This window comes from Numida meleagris, chromosome 3 (assembly GCF_002078875.1).
Source record: "Numida meleagris isolate 19003 breed g44 Domestic line chromosome 3, NumMel1.0, whole genome shotgun sequence".
Classification (NCBI taxonomy): Eukaryota; Metazoa; Chordata; class Aves; order Galliformes; family Numididae; genus Numida; species Numida meleagris.
The window spans coordinates 48,439,629-48,454,310 of record NC_034411.1 but is presented as its reverse complement, the minus strand read 5'-3'; the positions used below and the strand labels follow the sequence as shown (position 1 = coordinate 48,454,310).

At 38.9% G+C, this 14,682-nt stretch overlaps 1 protein-coding gene across 4 annotated transcripts in view; it reads right to left on the bottom strand.

Moving 5' to 3' along the window:
* Window positions 1-14,682, bottom strand: part of TAB2 (TGF-beta activated kinase 1/MAP3K7 binding protein 2) — a 63,061-nt gene that overhangs the window by 19,896 nt on the left and 28,483 nt on the right. For 3 of the 4 annotated variants that reach the window (XM_021390189.1, XM_021390190.1, XM_021390191.1), the window contains exon 2: window positions 1,195-1,384. In XM_021390189.1, the coding sequence (XP_021245864.1) occupies window positions 1,195-1,296 (102 nt within the window). In that variant the 5' untranslated portion in view covers window positions 1,297-1,384. Of the gene's footprint in view, window positions 1-1,194; window positions 1,385-14,682 lie in introns of those variants that run through there. The other variant, XM_021390192.1, reaches the window with a different exon arrangement.

Here is a 14,682-nt window from a genome sequence, read left to right as displayed (position 1 = left end):
ATCAGCTTCTGGGAACATATTGCCTATCTTTTTTCCAAGCAAATTTTGTATATTGTTGACCAATATGAGTATTTACACAATCCTCTATTACCCAGAGTACTCAAAGGCTGAATACTTTAGATAATGATGAAATCCAAACAGCACAGATACTTTGGGATCACCAGAAAATGCAAAGCAAACACATTTAAGCAACACAGTTAAGTAAGCCTAACAGAATTTGTTAGCTCTAGGCATTCAGTGTCCTTGTTTCATGCTTCCATGAGCTTTGGACAGGCATAATAAACCACCTTCCAAAGTAACTAATGTGCTGTTATAGAGCACAAGTGATATAAAATATGGGTATACGAGTGTTCTGACATTGGCAGTAGAGGAAGTAGTTGATGCCATGGCAAACCAAAGCCACAGCATCAACTGTAGCATCAGACAAATTCTTTATTACTTCTGAGACCAGAAGGAATCCGCAGATTAGCAGCATGGATTCCAAGGCTACAATAAAACAAACTAAGGCCATCTAGCAGCCAAAGGCCTGGGAAGAACTGGACAGAAACACATCAGCACATCACATCTGCCCAGGTGTAGCATGGTCAATGCTAAGCTGATTGCCTACCTGACCGGCTAATATTAACAAGGCAAAGGACTCGGGTGTGTGGGGATTACTCCACTCTAAGGCTCCCTGCTGTAGAACACATATGTAAGGCAACCAGCACCAGCTCTGCAGGCCAGGTGCGCTGGGGCAGGGAGGTGCCCAGTAATGAGATCAAAGTCTGATGGAGATCAAGGTGACAAAACTGCTTCTGGACTTGCTTTGATGTGCTCAAAGCACACACAAAAAAACCACAGCATTGTCTTAAAACATCCCTGCTGGACTTTGCATCTCTCCTTCGGCCACAATTAACTTTGGCTCCTGAGATGGCCAAAAGGCAACGAACATACTCATTATCGAGACTGTAGCCTCCATGCACGCTGCTTCACAGGATGGTTTGCTTAGGGTCAATCCTAATTCACAGAAGGAGAGAGGCCAATCCAACACAGCTTGCTATGTGGAATAAACAAATTGGCTGTGTATATTTGTCTCATTCGAAGAAGAAAACAGAAAGAAAAACAACCTAATTTTGATACAGACACTCACATGATTAGTTAACATTTAAAATAAGCATAATCACTTACTTATACAGTCACTAACAGAACACTGACCTGTAACATGCATCTGGATACAACACCTTCAGGTAACTCAGGAAACTTCTGTCGCAGGTCATGTAAAACCTGAATATCAATTTGCTGGCTTCCTTGGGCCATTCGTATATTGCCTGGTCAGGATTGTTTTTCAACAGGCAGTTTTAGGCCTTAGTAAAGGGAGTACTCATCTCTTCTGACCCAGCATTTTCTGAAAGAAAAAGGAAAAATTTAAGACGCTATTGATGTAAAAACATAAAACAAAACCTGAAGAAAATCACAAAAATCCTCTACAGTTCTTAAATCTAAATCTGCATTTTATGTCAGTATTTTTCCACAGACTATCCACTTTGGCTAACAAACTGCTATTCAGACTCTTATAACCTTGAAAAGTGCTCATTTAAAGGCACAACTAATCAATTTCCTTTTTTTTTTTTAAAGAATAAAAATTTCTGAAAATATTAAAATCCATTGTGTTAGGACCAGCATTTTTATTTATTTAAAACAAAAATACAAGCAAAGAAGTTTACATCAAAAAAGGGAGAAACTGTTAATTTAGCTTTTGCATGTAGTTATATATTCAGTTACTGTTTATTACGGAAAATTGGGGCTAGAAGTTCAGTGTTTCGTAAGTTTCAGGATTTATTAGCAATAGCCTGTTTTTACCTGATGCACTTCTGAAATTATGACTAGAAGGAAACAACCTATAGCAACTTATTTTTTCAATTAATTTTTTAAATGAAATTATGAAGAATACACCATAATCAGCCAGTCATATTTGTACAAGATATCTGTCCTGAGCTTACAGTGTCTACATGCTTATACCAAGAACAGTTTCCAGCAATCAAATTTGGAAGAATGTAGAGTTAAGCAAGGGAACGGTATCTCCTTTGTTTTCTTACATATTCATTTGTAATATTAGTTTACACATAGTAGTCAACTCCAACATTCATCTACTTCACAAGTTAACTAATCTCCAAAGATTATATCACCATATATGCACTTTTCCCTTCCCTTCTCTGCCTGCTTTTCCCTTTTTTACCCCCCCCTTTCATGCCTCACATTCAACATGCACCATTACCCTACTGCTGTCTTAGCCTTCACAGGTGAGCACTGCACCAGCTATCTCCCTGTAGAACACGTACACTGCTATAGGCAACACCATTTTTCCCCCCCCATGAGAAGTACTCTAAAAAATTAAACTGGCTTGGAAACATTTGAATTGTTACTTCTTCCTTAACACTTTTTGTTAAAAGCATTTCACACGTGGCTAAAGAAGTAATTTAAGAACTCGGTATTCAAATCAAAATAAAGACGTTCTTACAAAGCAAAGACCACACTAAAAATCCACAAGTAATTTTGCTGTTGATTTCACAGTACTTAAGATTTGTTTTTGATATATATATATATTTTATATTTTGATAATATATATATATTCAGAATATGTAACACTCCTGGGTAACTGACAGACCATTAACCCCTCCACAGCAGGGGAGGGTCACTTCCAGCCCAAACCACTTTGTGATTCTGTGATTCTTTTTGCTCACTATACATTGCCCGGAGGTATGTCTTTTCCTACAGTGCCTCCTTAGTAATTTGCTCTACACACTCTTCTAACGTTTTACCCAATACTACTTTAGTCCAATTATTTATCGCATACTTTGCCCTCATTTGATTTTCACTCAGCTGTTTCTTCACTAGAAAATACTAAGCTAGACTCAAAGACAACGTAAGTTTTTTTTTACAGTTAAGATGGGAGCACTTCTTATTTGTCTTTACTTTTAGTCAGTGCCTATGAACTATAAACGTAACAAGGAGCTTCTCCTACTGCAACACACTCGATGTCTTTATCTTCAGAGATAAAGGCAATTCAATTCATTTGAGATTTAAAACACCATAAAATGCACACCAGTCTCCTTATGTATTCACTTAGACTAGTTTCCTCTACAACAATAACCTATGAGGCAAACCTTAATATGGGAACTGATTTTTGCTAGCTTTTCTGACTCAGTATCAGTATTTTGAGGTCTTGCTGAGCCCAGTGAAAAACATTAGTTCCGGTTACGAAGAGAAGTAGCTTTTGAGAAAAATTAAAGCATATTACTGAATCCTTAAACATAACAAACACCCCTCTCTCGCTCACATCTGCATTTCCTGTGGAGCTCCTCTTCCTTCTCCCCCTTCATCTGTGCACAGGACTTTCCTCCCTGCCCACAAGGAGCTCTACCCCCTGCTTGAGCACTCAGCTGCTGAGCACAGCCCTGCAGCACTGCCCTGCTGCCAGCACTGCCAGGCGCCTCTACAGGCTCCCTGGATCCTGGCAACTCAAGCTCTTTCCCCAACAACCCCACCAGTACGCTCTCTCTGCAAATGAGTCTACATGCTTGTTTTTCCTATACCCCTGTTCCCTAGAAGAATACTACTAGGGAGTTAGGAAGCATTCATGCCAGTTCTCTAGTCATTTTCTAGAGCATTAACACTACTGTGATTCAAGTGTAATCAGCGCAACGGCCACAGCTTTTCTTGAGACTGAAAAGATGGAGGAAACCTGCAAAGAATTGATGACAAAGCACGAAGCACATGATTTCCAGCATGAATCACAAGACAGGCATAATGCCTTCCAGGACATAAGGCCTGAATCACTTCATTATAAGACCTCTTCAACTCCCGTGTCTTTCGTGGTCTGAACTGGTAAAATTACCAGTCAACTGGTAATTAGCCCAAACACTTCCAATCACATAAGCAGGATCTAAAATAGCAATGCTTTTCAAGTGTCTGCCAACAATTCAAGATTTTTCTCAGAGGAAGAAAAAAATAAAAATATATATTACTTTGATGACTCTACCTATATACAGTATATATATATATATACACACATACAGAATAAAAACTTGTTAGCTAATGAAACAGAGAAGACTAAAGGTCCTAAGAATATTCTAGGGAGCATATGCACATTATTTTAGTCTCATAAATCCCATCCTCTACAATGGAACCACAATACATACGTAAAAGTAGGGGACAGGACAGTAATTTTTGTTAGAATACTCAGAGATGCTTCGATAAAGCAAAGACCACAGTCCTACCCACAACTTTTAGTGTACATAACAATGTAATATTCTACTACTGAAAACAACACCACAACTTTGAAAGCCCTTAACGCGCAACAAGCATCAGTCAAGCTAGAGTCGGAAACTCCGATTATGCAATTTCTCCCTAGAACACACATTCTGCTTATCTGGCTATTCAAGTTCAGCTTTTCTTCTCTTCATGTACTTTAATAACAGACACAGAGCAGCCCAACTGTTTAGGAGCTAGATCTGGTTTCAGTAAGACCCATACAACTGAAAACCCTCACGTGGGCAGAGGTGATCAATAAGAAAATCCGGGAGGAACTCCTACACAAGTAAATCAGAGGCAGCACACTTCCAATGGCAGCAGGCACAGTACGACAAGAGTTCAGCTAAAATAGACATACCTGCAGTAATCCTGCACAAATTTATTCTCTGTACCCCAGGAGCACCATCTCAAACGGACAGAAATACCAAAGCACACTGCTACACAAGGTACCCTGCAGCAGCTGCCCTCAGTACCCAGGATCCATAACTTAAGGTAGCATGGTTACACGTAAACAAGCTGTGGTCACACCTCAGACTGAAGTTTAGGCACATCTGAGAGACCTTGGAAACTAACAATGGGCAATAAAAGATTAAATATTCTGTTTTGAACAACTCAAACTGTTCAAAAGCAAACCGAGGCAGCAAATTTCAGTTTACACAATTCAAGGAAATCATCTTGGGCAGAAAGAAACACAAATATCTAATCTAGAAAAAAAAAAGTAATTTTTTTTTTTTTTTTAAACCAGAAAAGGTGCCAGGCTTTTACAGTGTACTATTATGGAGATAAGCTATAATAAAGGCACATTATAATTAGCATGGTTAAAAAAGTAAGAATTGCAATAAATGAAGTTGGAAAACAGTCTTTCTACACTAATCCAAGTAGCAGAGAGTTCCTTTTCCTCCCCTCTCCCACGTGCAGCGTGAGAAAAGGTGGGCACAGTGCTCAGTTTGTAATCGTGCTGCTAAAATGATGCTAAAGCCCATCTGTATTTCTGTATGCTTTTCTGCACCTTCCAGCTGATCACATGTGATCTGCGTTGAAGATGAATTGCTCTAAATCACATTGTGCTGTTTAGCTAAAAATGCTAGAAAAATAATTCATCTAGCGGTTTATTTTAGAAACCTGTCTGTAAATATTTATTGAGTGCTACAAATGCAAGAACAAGAGCGCACTTCCTTGTACAAGGGCTGCTCTATAAGTAATGCCTCCTATTCTATTATACTGGTCCATAATATCACTTAATATCAGAGGCAGATGTTGGTGGTAAGATAGTAGAGGTTGAACTTTCCCATCAGTATCTTGTTACATTTTGTTGCCATGCAACAGATGGCAGCAGAGGGGCAGTCTGACGAAACGGTGTCTGGCATGGAAGTGCGTATGAAGCAAACGCGTTGTTGAATGTAGAAAAAATGGCACCCACTGACATTCACTGACACTTGCTGAACGTTTCCAGAGACCAAATGATGCATGTGAGCTCAGTGAGGTGATGGTTAGTGCATTTCAGCAGTGATGACAGTAACAGTGGGTCACCTCTGCTGGTACAGATATTTTTTTCTTTTTTACACGAGTGAGGCATGCAGGCTTTGCTCATGGCTAGTGAAAATGCATAGCTAATGGTGACTGTCTTGAAAGACTGTGTTTTGTGGCTGAGAATTTTCTCTATCAAATAGTGTTATTGTGCTCTTTGTATCTGTTGTAGTTTCTATGGAAATAAATAGGAGGCGTTACTTTCAGAGCAACCAAGGACGCGGATTATAGATGTTGTACATAAAATACTGCTCTCTAACGACAGCAAATGAGATGCACCAAGTTACAGTTTGAGGCCAGTAGAGGTTGCTAAAGTGCCTGCTGAGACAGAGGCCAAGAGACTCCTGGCAGTTCTTTTCATGGATCCAAGAGGTGCAGAAAGACAGTAGAAGCATAAAAGCAATTACAAAAAGCTACTTTTTATCTGAGTATCAAGTCAAAAATAAATATCAAAAAACCAGATGACCATTCTTTTCGGCCAGATCCCAATTCTGACACAACACTCCAAGTTGATTGCTCAACTGCAGACCAACTGGAGGTCACTTTCCTGCAAGGATTCCCTTACACCAAACAGCTTCAGTTATCATAGAATCATAGAATGGTTTGGGTTGGAAGGAACCTTTAAGATCACCTAGTTCCAACCTCCCTGCTATACGGAAGGATATCTCCCTCTAGACCAGGTTGCTCAAAGCCCCATCCAGTAGAGAAGATAGAGATATCAGTATTATTTCTTTCAGCCCTCTTTCAAGAAAGCAGAGATGCCTCTGGTCTATGCTTAGAACCGGTAACCACATCAGAAGCTTATCAATTTCTACCCACAAAACATCCCTAAATGGGTTCTCTGACAATAACAACCATTAGAAGTTGATCACCAGTTTATACCTGCTATGTGTCAGTACCTCCCCCTAGAACTAAGCCAGAGGTGTATTTTTTTTTTTTTTTATGGCAGTGGAACTACAAACACCAACCAAACAAAAAAAACAGATTAAGTGCCACATTTGCCTCTCCAGCCTCTTCCGCAACAACTTTCACAGCTCTTTCTCCTTTCTTATTTTTCCTCATCTGCATCAGACAGTCCTTGCAAATATAAGACTAGAAATTCCTGCCACATGCTCTTAGCATATAGGGAAAAAAAATAAAAATCAATGGAAATCACCACATGTAAGGCCAACTCACATTAAAGAAATAGGTTCCTTGCTGTAATGAAGACTACACAGTTTTAGCTACAAAAAGGACAACTTGCATCGGAGGGCATGAGCAAGCAAAATCCAAACAGAGTAGGACCAAAACTGTATGAATCTTAGGGATGCTGAAGTACAAAAGTAGTTTAGAAATTTAACTGTATGAAATAGTGAAGCAATTGTTTCCCCACACCTAGCCACAACACACTTTTTCTGAACGCCAACAAAGCCAAAAAGTACAGACTTTTTTTTCTTAAAACTTGAGAAAAAGCAAGTAGGGAGAAAATTTTGAAACAAAAACATTCCACCAAAGACTCCCATACTCACTCTGCAAAAGGGATTAAGTGAAACAACAGAAAAACAACAGGGCTTACAATAATATCACTAATACTTTAAATGCGCATTTTTAAAGAAAGAGTAGAAACCAACTGATAGAAAACCAGCCAAATTTAATTTTCACAACACATTGCTCAGCCTTCCTATGGCTATTTTAAAGCCATTTCAACAGCCCCTGCAGTATCTCTACTTAAAATCAATCAATCAATCTTCCCATCAAAAATACAAGTTATCCTCCTCTTGTTACCACCCACTTCTTAAATAAAGAAAAAAATATCAGCTTATCAAACGTACTGTTTCTGGTCCTATCCTTAATCTACGAAACAGTGATACTTCAATTTTTTTTTAAAATCAATCTCTACAGTGTTCTGAAGACAAACAAGAGAGAGGATATGAAACTGATTTGGCCACACGATCACAAAACCAAAAAATCAGAATTACAAATACAACATGAGCAAGAGTTCATCCTCACACATGGTACGATTATATTAGATAAAAAACTTGTACCAAATAATGATGAGCTTGGGGAAGATGGAAAAACCTGCAACATTTCAAAGAAATAATCTATTCCTTCGAAAGATCTATTTTAAGTGACCATACTTGGAAAAGATTCATATCTTAGACCACGATTTGGTATTACCCAAATGGTATTACAAATATTCACTCAGAAATAAGTATTTAACACGTTTCGTGTCTTTTTAACTTCTATTCTGAATAACAATCCACCACAGTAAGTCCTTAAGAGGTTTAATCTGTCAGCTATTTCCTTAGAAACTATGAGCACTTAGATAATTACTGATTATTTTTCAAGAAAATTAGCAGGGATTGTACTACTTCCCATTTTACTCATAGAAAAATTAAATTTTAATTCTTAATTTATAGTCTTTAAATCAAATTCTTTTAATTTTTGCCAGGTCACTCACGTTAATATATGTACACATGCACACACATACATATACACATCTATAGGCGGATGCCTACAGAGCTAATTGGAATCAAGGTCACTTTACTGTGGGCCATTTCTGTAATTCTAACAAAAGTACAGGTAACTTTTTTTCATCTCTCAGCAACATGTTAACAACTCTCACTCGTGAGCACCTCAGAAATGAAGTTTCTCAGATCAGTAAGTAATTCCTCAGGTGTATGGTTTCATACAGAAGAATCCATCACATCAGCTGTCAAGCTTGCTTTAAGCTATTGTTACAGGTGGCAGGTTAAAATTTGGTCTGTATTTTTTGCATAGCACATTAATAACATAGATTTGCATTTGGAAACTTTAAATTCTTTCAACAATTACCCTCAAGGATGTACCCATCAATTTAAGAGCAATAGTCTGTGCTTGCTCTCCTGTCCACTCTGTTTTTCTACAAACGTTGAAAGCTTTGCCTCACAAGAAATTAAGCCTCTCTAGAATCCATTTTCACTCATAGAGGTGAAATGAAAAGATCACAGCAGAAAAACTTAAGCAAGTTGCTTTTCTTTATTTTTACTCCGTTATAAATGAAGTAAAATTGCAATTGATTGCTACTGAGTAGTCAGAGACTTATTAGGTATTAATGTGAATCTGAAAATAGGGGCTCTTGCCCTTAAGGTAAACAAGGAATATATTTGAGAAGAAAAATCGTTACCACTGAATGCCATATCTACTGTTTCCTCTACCTAAGAAGCAATTATGCCCACATCTTGCAACACCTGCAACGCAGCTAACGTAGGACATCATATGGAAGTGAAGTAGACAAGGTAAGAATTGCATGACATAACCCAATCAGCCTGTTTCTGTGAATTGTATTAACTCCATGCTAACTCTAAACTCTGACTGTATTAAGATTCGGTCTTAGCATCCTTCAGGTCACTCTTACTAAGGTAATCCATTACCTTCACCTTTGAGCAAATTTATTTATTTTTAATGCATTAAATAAATTCACTTCCATTCCTCAACCTCTCCTCTCACAAACAATCCACCATTAATTCAGAAGTTCAAGCAGCAATACTAACCTCCAAATCCTCAACTGTGGTTGTATCAGGTTTCTTTTACATATTAAAAGCATGAGAAAGTATATTCCACATTTTTCTCCTTCAGTACCGTCAGGTTTCCTCTATGGCTAGAACACAGCTTCCACAGAGACAATCCTACATGTATAACTAGGAGTCTGCTCTCAAATGCAAGCACAGGTATTTTGAAGAGTAGCCATTATTTCTAGTGCAACTGCTCTGAGATTTAGAAGGGGAGAATAAAAAAATCAAAGAAGCAGCAGGAAAACACACACTTATGTGACCAGTCTTTATTTAAAAAATAGTTCAAGAAGAGTGAAAGTCTACATATAAGCCATATTTTTTTTTTAACTAGGCTTGTTTTTCTCTCCACGTTGCTCGACTAGATTGATTTGATCGATGCTGGAGAAATAAAAAATTTAAAAGCTTCCTAAAATCATAGAATCATAGAATTAGCTAGGTTGGAAAAGACCTACGAGATCATCCAGTCCAACCATCCACCTACCACCAATAACCCCACTAAACCATGTCTCCCAACGCTATATCTAAACGTTTCTTGAACATCTCCAGGGATGGTGACACAACCACCTCCCTGGGCAGCCCATTCCAGCGTCTGACCACTCTTTCAGAAAAGTAGTATTTCCTAACATCCAGCCTAAATCTCCCCTGGCGCAACTTGAAGCCATTCCCCCTCGTTCTGTCACTAGTTACAAGAGAGAAGAGGCTGACCCCCAGCTCACTACAACCTCCCTTCAGGTAGTTCTAGAGAGCAATGAGGTCTCCCCTGAGCCTCCTCTTCTCCAGACTGAAAAATGAAGTGGTATTTTTAAACAACAAGTTTAAAATGGAACTAGATGCTTCAGTCAGTCTCTTACAGATTCTCTGCCCAAAGTACACACTAACATAGTAAGAAATATTCCCATGAGTCAGACAAACGGCCCTTTTAGCCCAGTGCTGTCTCCAACAGCAGCAACAAAAAACAGGAAGAGCACATGAGCCTGAGCCATTCTGTAGTACATTCCTCTCACATTCTTTGAGTACATACAGATGTTTGGTTAAGGAGATTAGAACAGATCCCTGTCTACTGCCCTTATAGACCTGTTGACTTGTATTTATCCAATAGGCTTTTTAATTTACTGAAATTTCTCTGCCTCCACAATATCCTGTGGCAAAAGACTCCAGAAGTTTACTACTCAGTGCTTAAAAACATTCAAAAACAAACAACAACAATCACCAAGCAAAAGCAAACAGAAGTATCCTGTCCTATAAGCTTTTAGTGCTATAGTGTCCTAAGGTTGCTGGACTTAGTAACAGTTCTGCATACACTGCCTTTGTGAATTTGCAAGCATGAATTCTTTTATACCCCTTCCCTTCTCCAAACTAGTAAATCGGACTTTTTAAAGTCACCCTTTGCAAGGCAAAAGTTGCCTTTTCTTTTTTAAATCTTCTGCCCACCTTCTGCAACACCGGTATATCCTCCCTGAAATACCCAGGCTATAGGACCCAGTACTCAAGAGGAGGGTCTCCGCAGGCTTTTCTGGCTGCTGCTGAACACCAGGCCAGTCATTTCACGTAACCACCATAAATACATGCTCTCTATATTGAATTGTAACAATGGTTCTGAATATAGTACTTGTGAGCATCACCCAAGCTGCTGCATACCATAAGACCACATAATGGAATTTGAGTCACTTACTGATACTCCTCATTCCCATCTACGCTTTCCCTTCTTTGAAACTCTAAGAATAAAAACCGTCAACCTTGTGATGGAAAGGCTGTTGTTACTGTGATCATAACCAGCAAGTAGGGTAACAAGCACCTGAAAATGTTGACTGGTTTACTTCTATACTCTTGCTTTCATAAATTTTAAATCATTACTCTACACACAGAACAATGCATAGGGATCTGGCTCCAGAAGAGTTTGTAAAATATTTTTAGTTTTCGTGTCTGACTTCAGTCCAAATCAGATCTAAGTTCTCCTTGAACAACTTGCCCCCTAAAAGACTGTAGATATTTGGGGAACTTGCCAGTAACCTATTACTAACAGCTGCAATAAAATGGACGTGAATGACAAGTTCATTCAATAGCTTCAGGAGCCTCGACAATAGTCGACTCTGTGCCAGAAGGCACTACCCTGCAGCCCAAGTACACAGAAGCCCATCTCGATATCTCTCGACTCCAAACACTCTCAATATCACAAAACCACACTCCAGCTATACTTGGAGCAACGCAGTTTTCAAATTTCTGGCTCTGCCACCAAGAACTGTAGTCCAGCATGACTGGCTGCCTCAAAGCTGTGAGCCTCAATGAGACTCACTAGTCCCTAGTCCCACAGTAGCATCTTACCAGGTCAGATTCAGCTTACGCTTGCCAAACTCATAATATTTCCATTAACATTCTTTTGCTAAATGAATCAGTCATCTGATGATCCAAGACTTGTGATCTCCAGGATGCCATAACCCTGGATCTTTCCTAATACTCTTTTTTCCCCCAGTTTAAAAACAAAACAACAGCAAATGCAAACTCATTTTTGAACCATTTTTGAAGAAACAGAGGCACACGATTACTATCAGGGGAGCCACCAAAGGACATCACCACGTGGGACGAAGCACAGAGAACAAGCACGACACTTCTAGCCCTCAAAAGCCCTCACACTTGCAATATCTCAGGCTTCCTCAAAGTAAAGCTCTCTTCAAAATTATACATCAACAGTTTATTTTTAGAAGACATATGATTTACCAGAGAAATAAATACAGATGGAAACAGTTTGAAATTGCATTTTAAAAAAGCAAAACTAAGAGAATCAAATCCACAGTGACATACTCAAATGAAGAATAACCACTGGAGTTTCAACTGAGGAGCCAACAGCTTTTGCGAAACTTCTTATTTACACCTTAACACACAACCCTTGCAGAGACGGCCCTTTACTACAGCATTGCCATAAAGTTTCCCATTAATCACTTATGTAGTTTGCTCTTAGTATGTACCCACTCTCACTCTAAACAGAGCAGCAAGTTGTATTGTAAGTTCTGAAATAAAGTACTGTTATTACAGTTATTACAGTCTTCTCAGTGGAAACACCATCAGACACATTTTAAACCTAACTGCTGTGTTCTTGAAGTAACTGTCAGATTTACCCATGAAAAGGTTTTTTAAAAAAAACAACAGCGTCTTTGGTTTGTTAACTGAAAGTGTTTTTCCTATACTGTTCCCATACTGAACCACACAATCACAGAATGGGTTAGGTTGGAAGAGACCTGAAGGATCACTAATTTCCAACCCCCTGCCACAGGCAGGGCCTCCAACCTCCAGATCTGGTACTAGACCAGGATGCCCAGGGCCCCATCCAACCTGGCCTTGAACACTTCCAGGGACAGAGCATCCACAACCTCTCTGGGCAGCCTGTTCAAGCACCTCACCACTCTGTGAAGAACTTCCCCCTGACATCCAGTCTAAACCTTCCCTCCTTGAGCTTAAAACCATTCCCCCTTGTCCTATCACTGTCTACCCGAGTAAAAAGTTGATTACCCTCCTGTTTATAATCCCCTTTTAAACACTGGAAGGTTGCAATGAGGTCACCCCACAGCCTTCTCTTCTCAAGGCTGAACAAGCCCAGCTCCCTCCGCCTGTCTTTGTAGGGGAGGTGCTCCAGCCCTCTGATCACCTTCGTGGCCCTCCTCTGGACCCTCTCCAACAGCTCCACATCTTTCTTGCGTTGGGGGCCCCAGACAATTCAAATACAAAAGAATTGCCAATTCTGAATTCAAAAACAAAAGAATGAAAAAGACTGAAGTGCTAACTTACATGCATCACTTATAATGTTTTTGATCTCATTTGTAGATACCTAGAACTGCTGAATGCAAAATTATCCCACTGTTACATTTCCAGAATTCAGTGGGAAGTCTTTGCGAATGAACTTCAACACGACAAGCATGGTTGTCTTGTATTATCACTGCTTGTGAGGTAATTCAATTTCTACGTATTTTGGATCATTTGGTTTACAGGAGGAAGCTCTGGAACATCTCAGTACCCAGGCAAATATCTAACTGCTGCAATTCAATACCAAAGCTAGCAACAAATCTCAGAGCTTCCATCTTACAGTGGTTTTGCTTATGACTTGGTTGCTATTTGCAAGGTGTTTGCATGTTTCACACTAATACTAAAGCAAGTATCCCCAGAAGTGAAGCAAATCAGGTATCAAGAGACATGGCTGCATTTTAGGTGCAACATTTCAGAATCAAAGCATGTCTCTCAATATTTGCCCACACATAGAGACAAATAACCCTTACGAACACAAAATGCCAAAATCTCACTTTAAGTTTTCAGAATAGCTACTCTATTCACAGTTATATGCTAATATTAGCTAGGGAGGGAAATAAAGAGAAGTGGGATAGCAGAACTACCAATAATGTCCTACACGCTATATTCTCTTTTTTAAGTCAATGGTTATATCACCTGAAAGAAATTACACAGTGAAATTTGAAGGAGAGCCTGTAGCGTTTAGGTTTTTCTGTTTTTAAATCTCTCTTCCTAATGAGCGGGCCCAATAAATGAAGTGGGTTCCATACTTCAGCGTGTATCTATTCTCAACATTGCTCTTCTTGAACCTGAATGCATTTTTGTTCTCCCGATTCTGTATGGTTTTAGGTCACTGAAAGTGCAGAGATAAAAGGGGCGAAGGAGACCAGGAGGAGACCAAAAAAAGAGACAAAACTGTCTGTAAGAAATTTAACAGGTAAGAACGGGCCTCCTAAAACAACACTCCAATACAGTGTATCACCTACATTAACATTTCATGCTTATTTGTACAGATCTTACTGAGGTTTTATATTTTGCTAAACATGTTGTTATTATAAAAGGTTATCAACCAAATACCAGTAACAGTAGTATCAGTAGCAAAATAGTTCAGTACAGTGTTTTTAAGAACATTTTCACTGTTTTTATATTTCTACTTACATTGTGACCTAAATGATAACCGCATTAAAAAGGATAATTGGACTCTAAGTCTTTTTAGGTGAGCTAGTTCTCAATGCCAATTAACAATGCAGCCTTTCCTCCAAGACTTAGAGACAAACAGACAAAAAGCCACTATGAGAAACTGCACCAATATCACAGTACTTAAATATTCAGTGGTCAAAGTTATTTCCCAATTGCACATTGGTGACTTCAAGATCAAGCATGTGCATAATTCTTTTGAACTGCATCAAAATGCAATATATTAGGAAACATCTTCAGAATTTCTTTTTTTTCCCAACAGCTAGACGGTACTGCTGCTGAAGTCAGTCTGCATAGCTAGTCATCTGCCTACAATTACGTTAGAAAAACATTCACAAAAATTCTAGTAGTAACAAGAAGG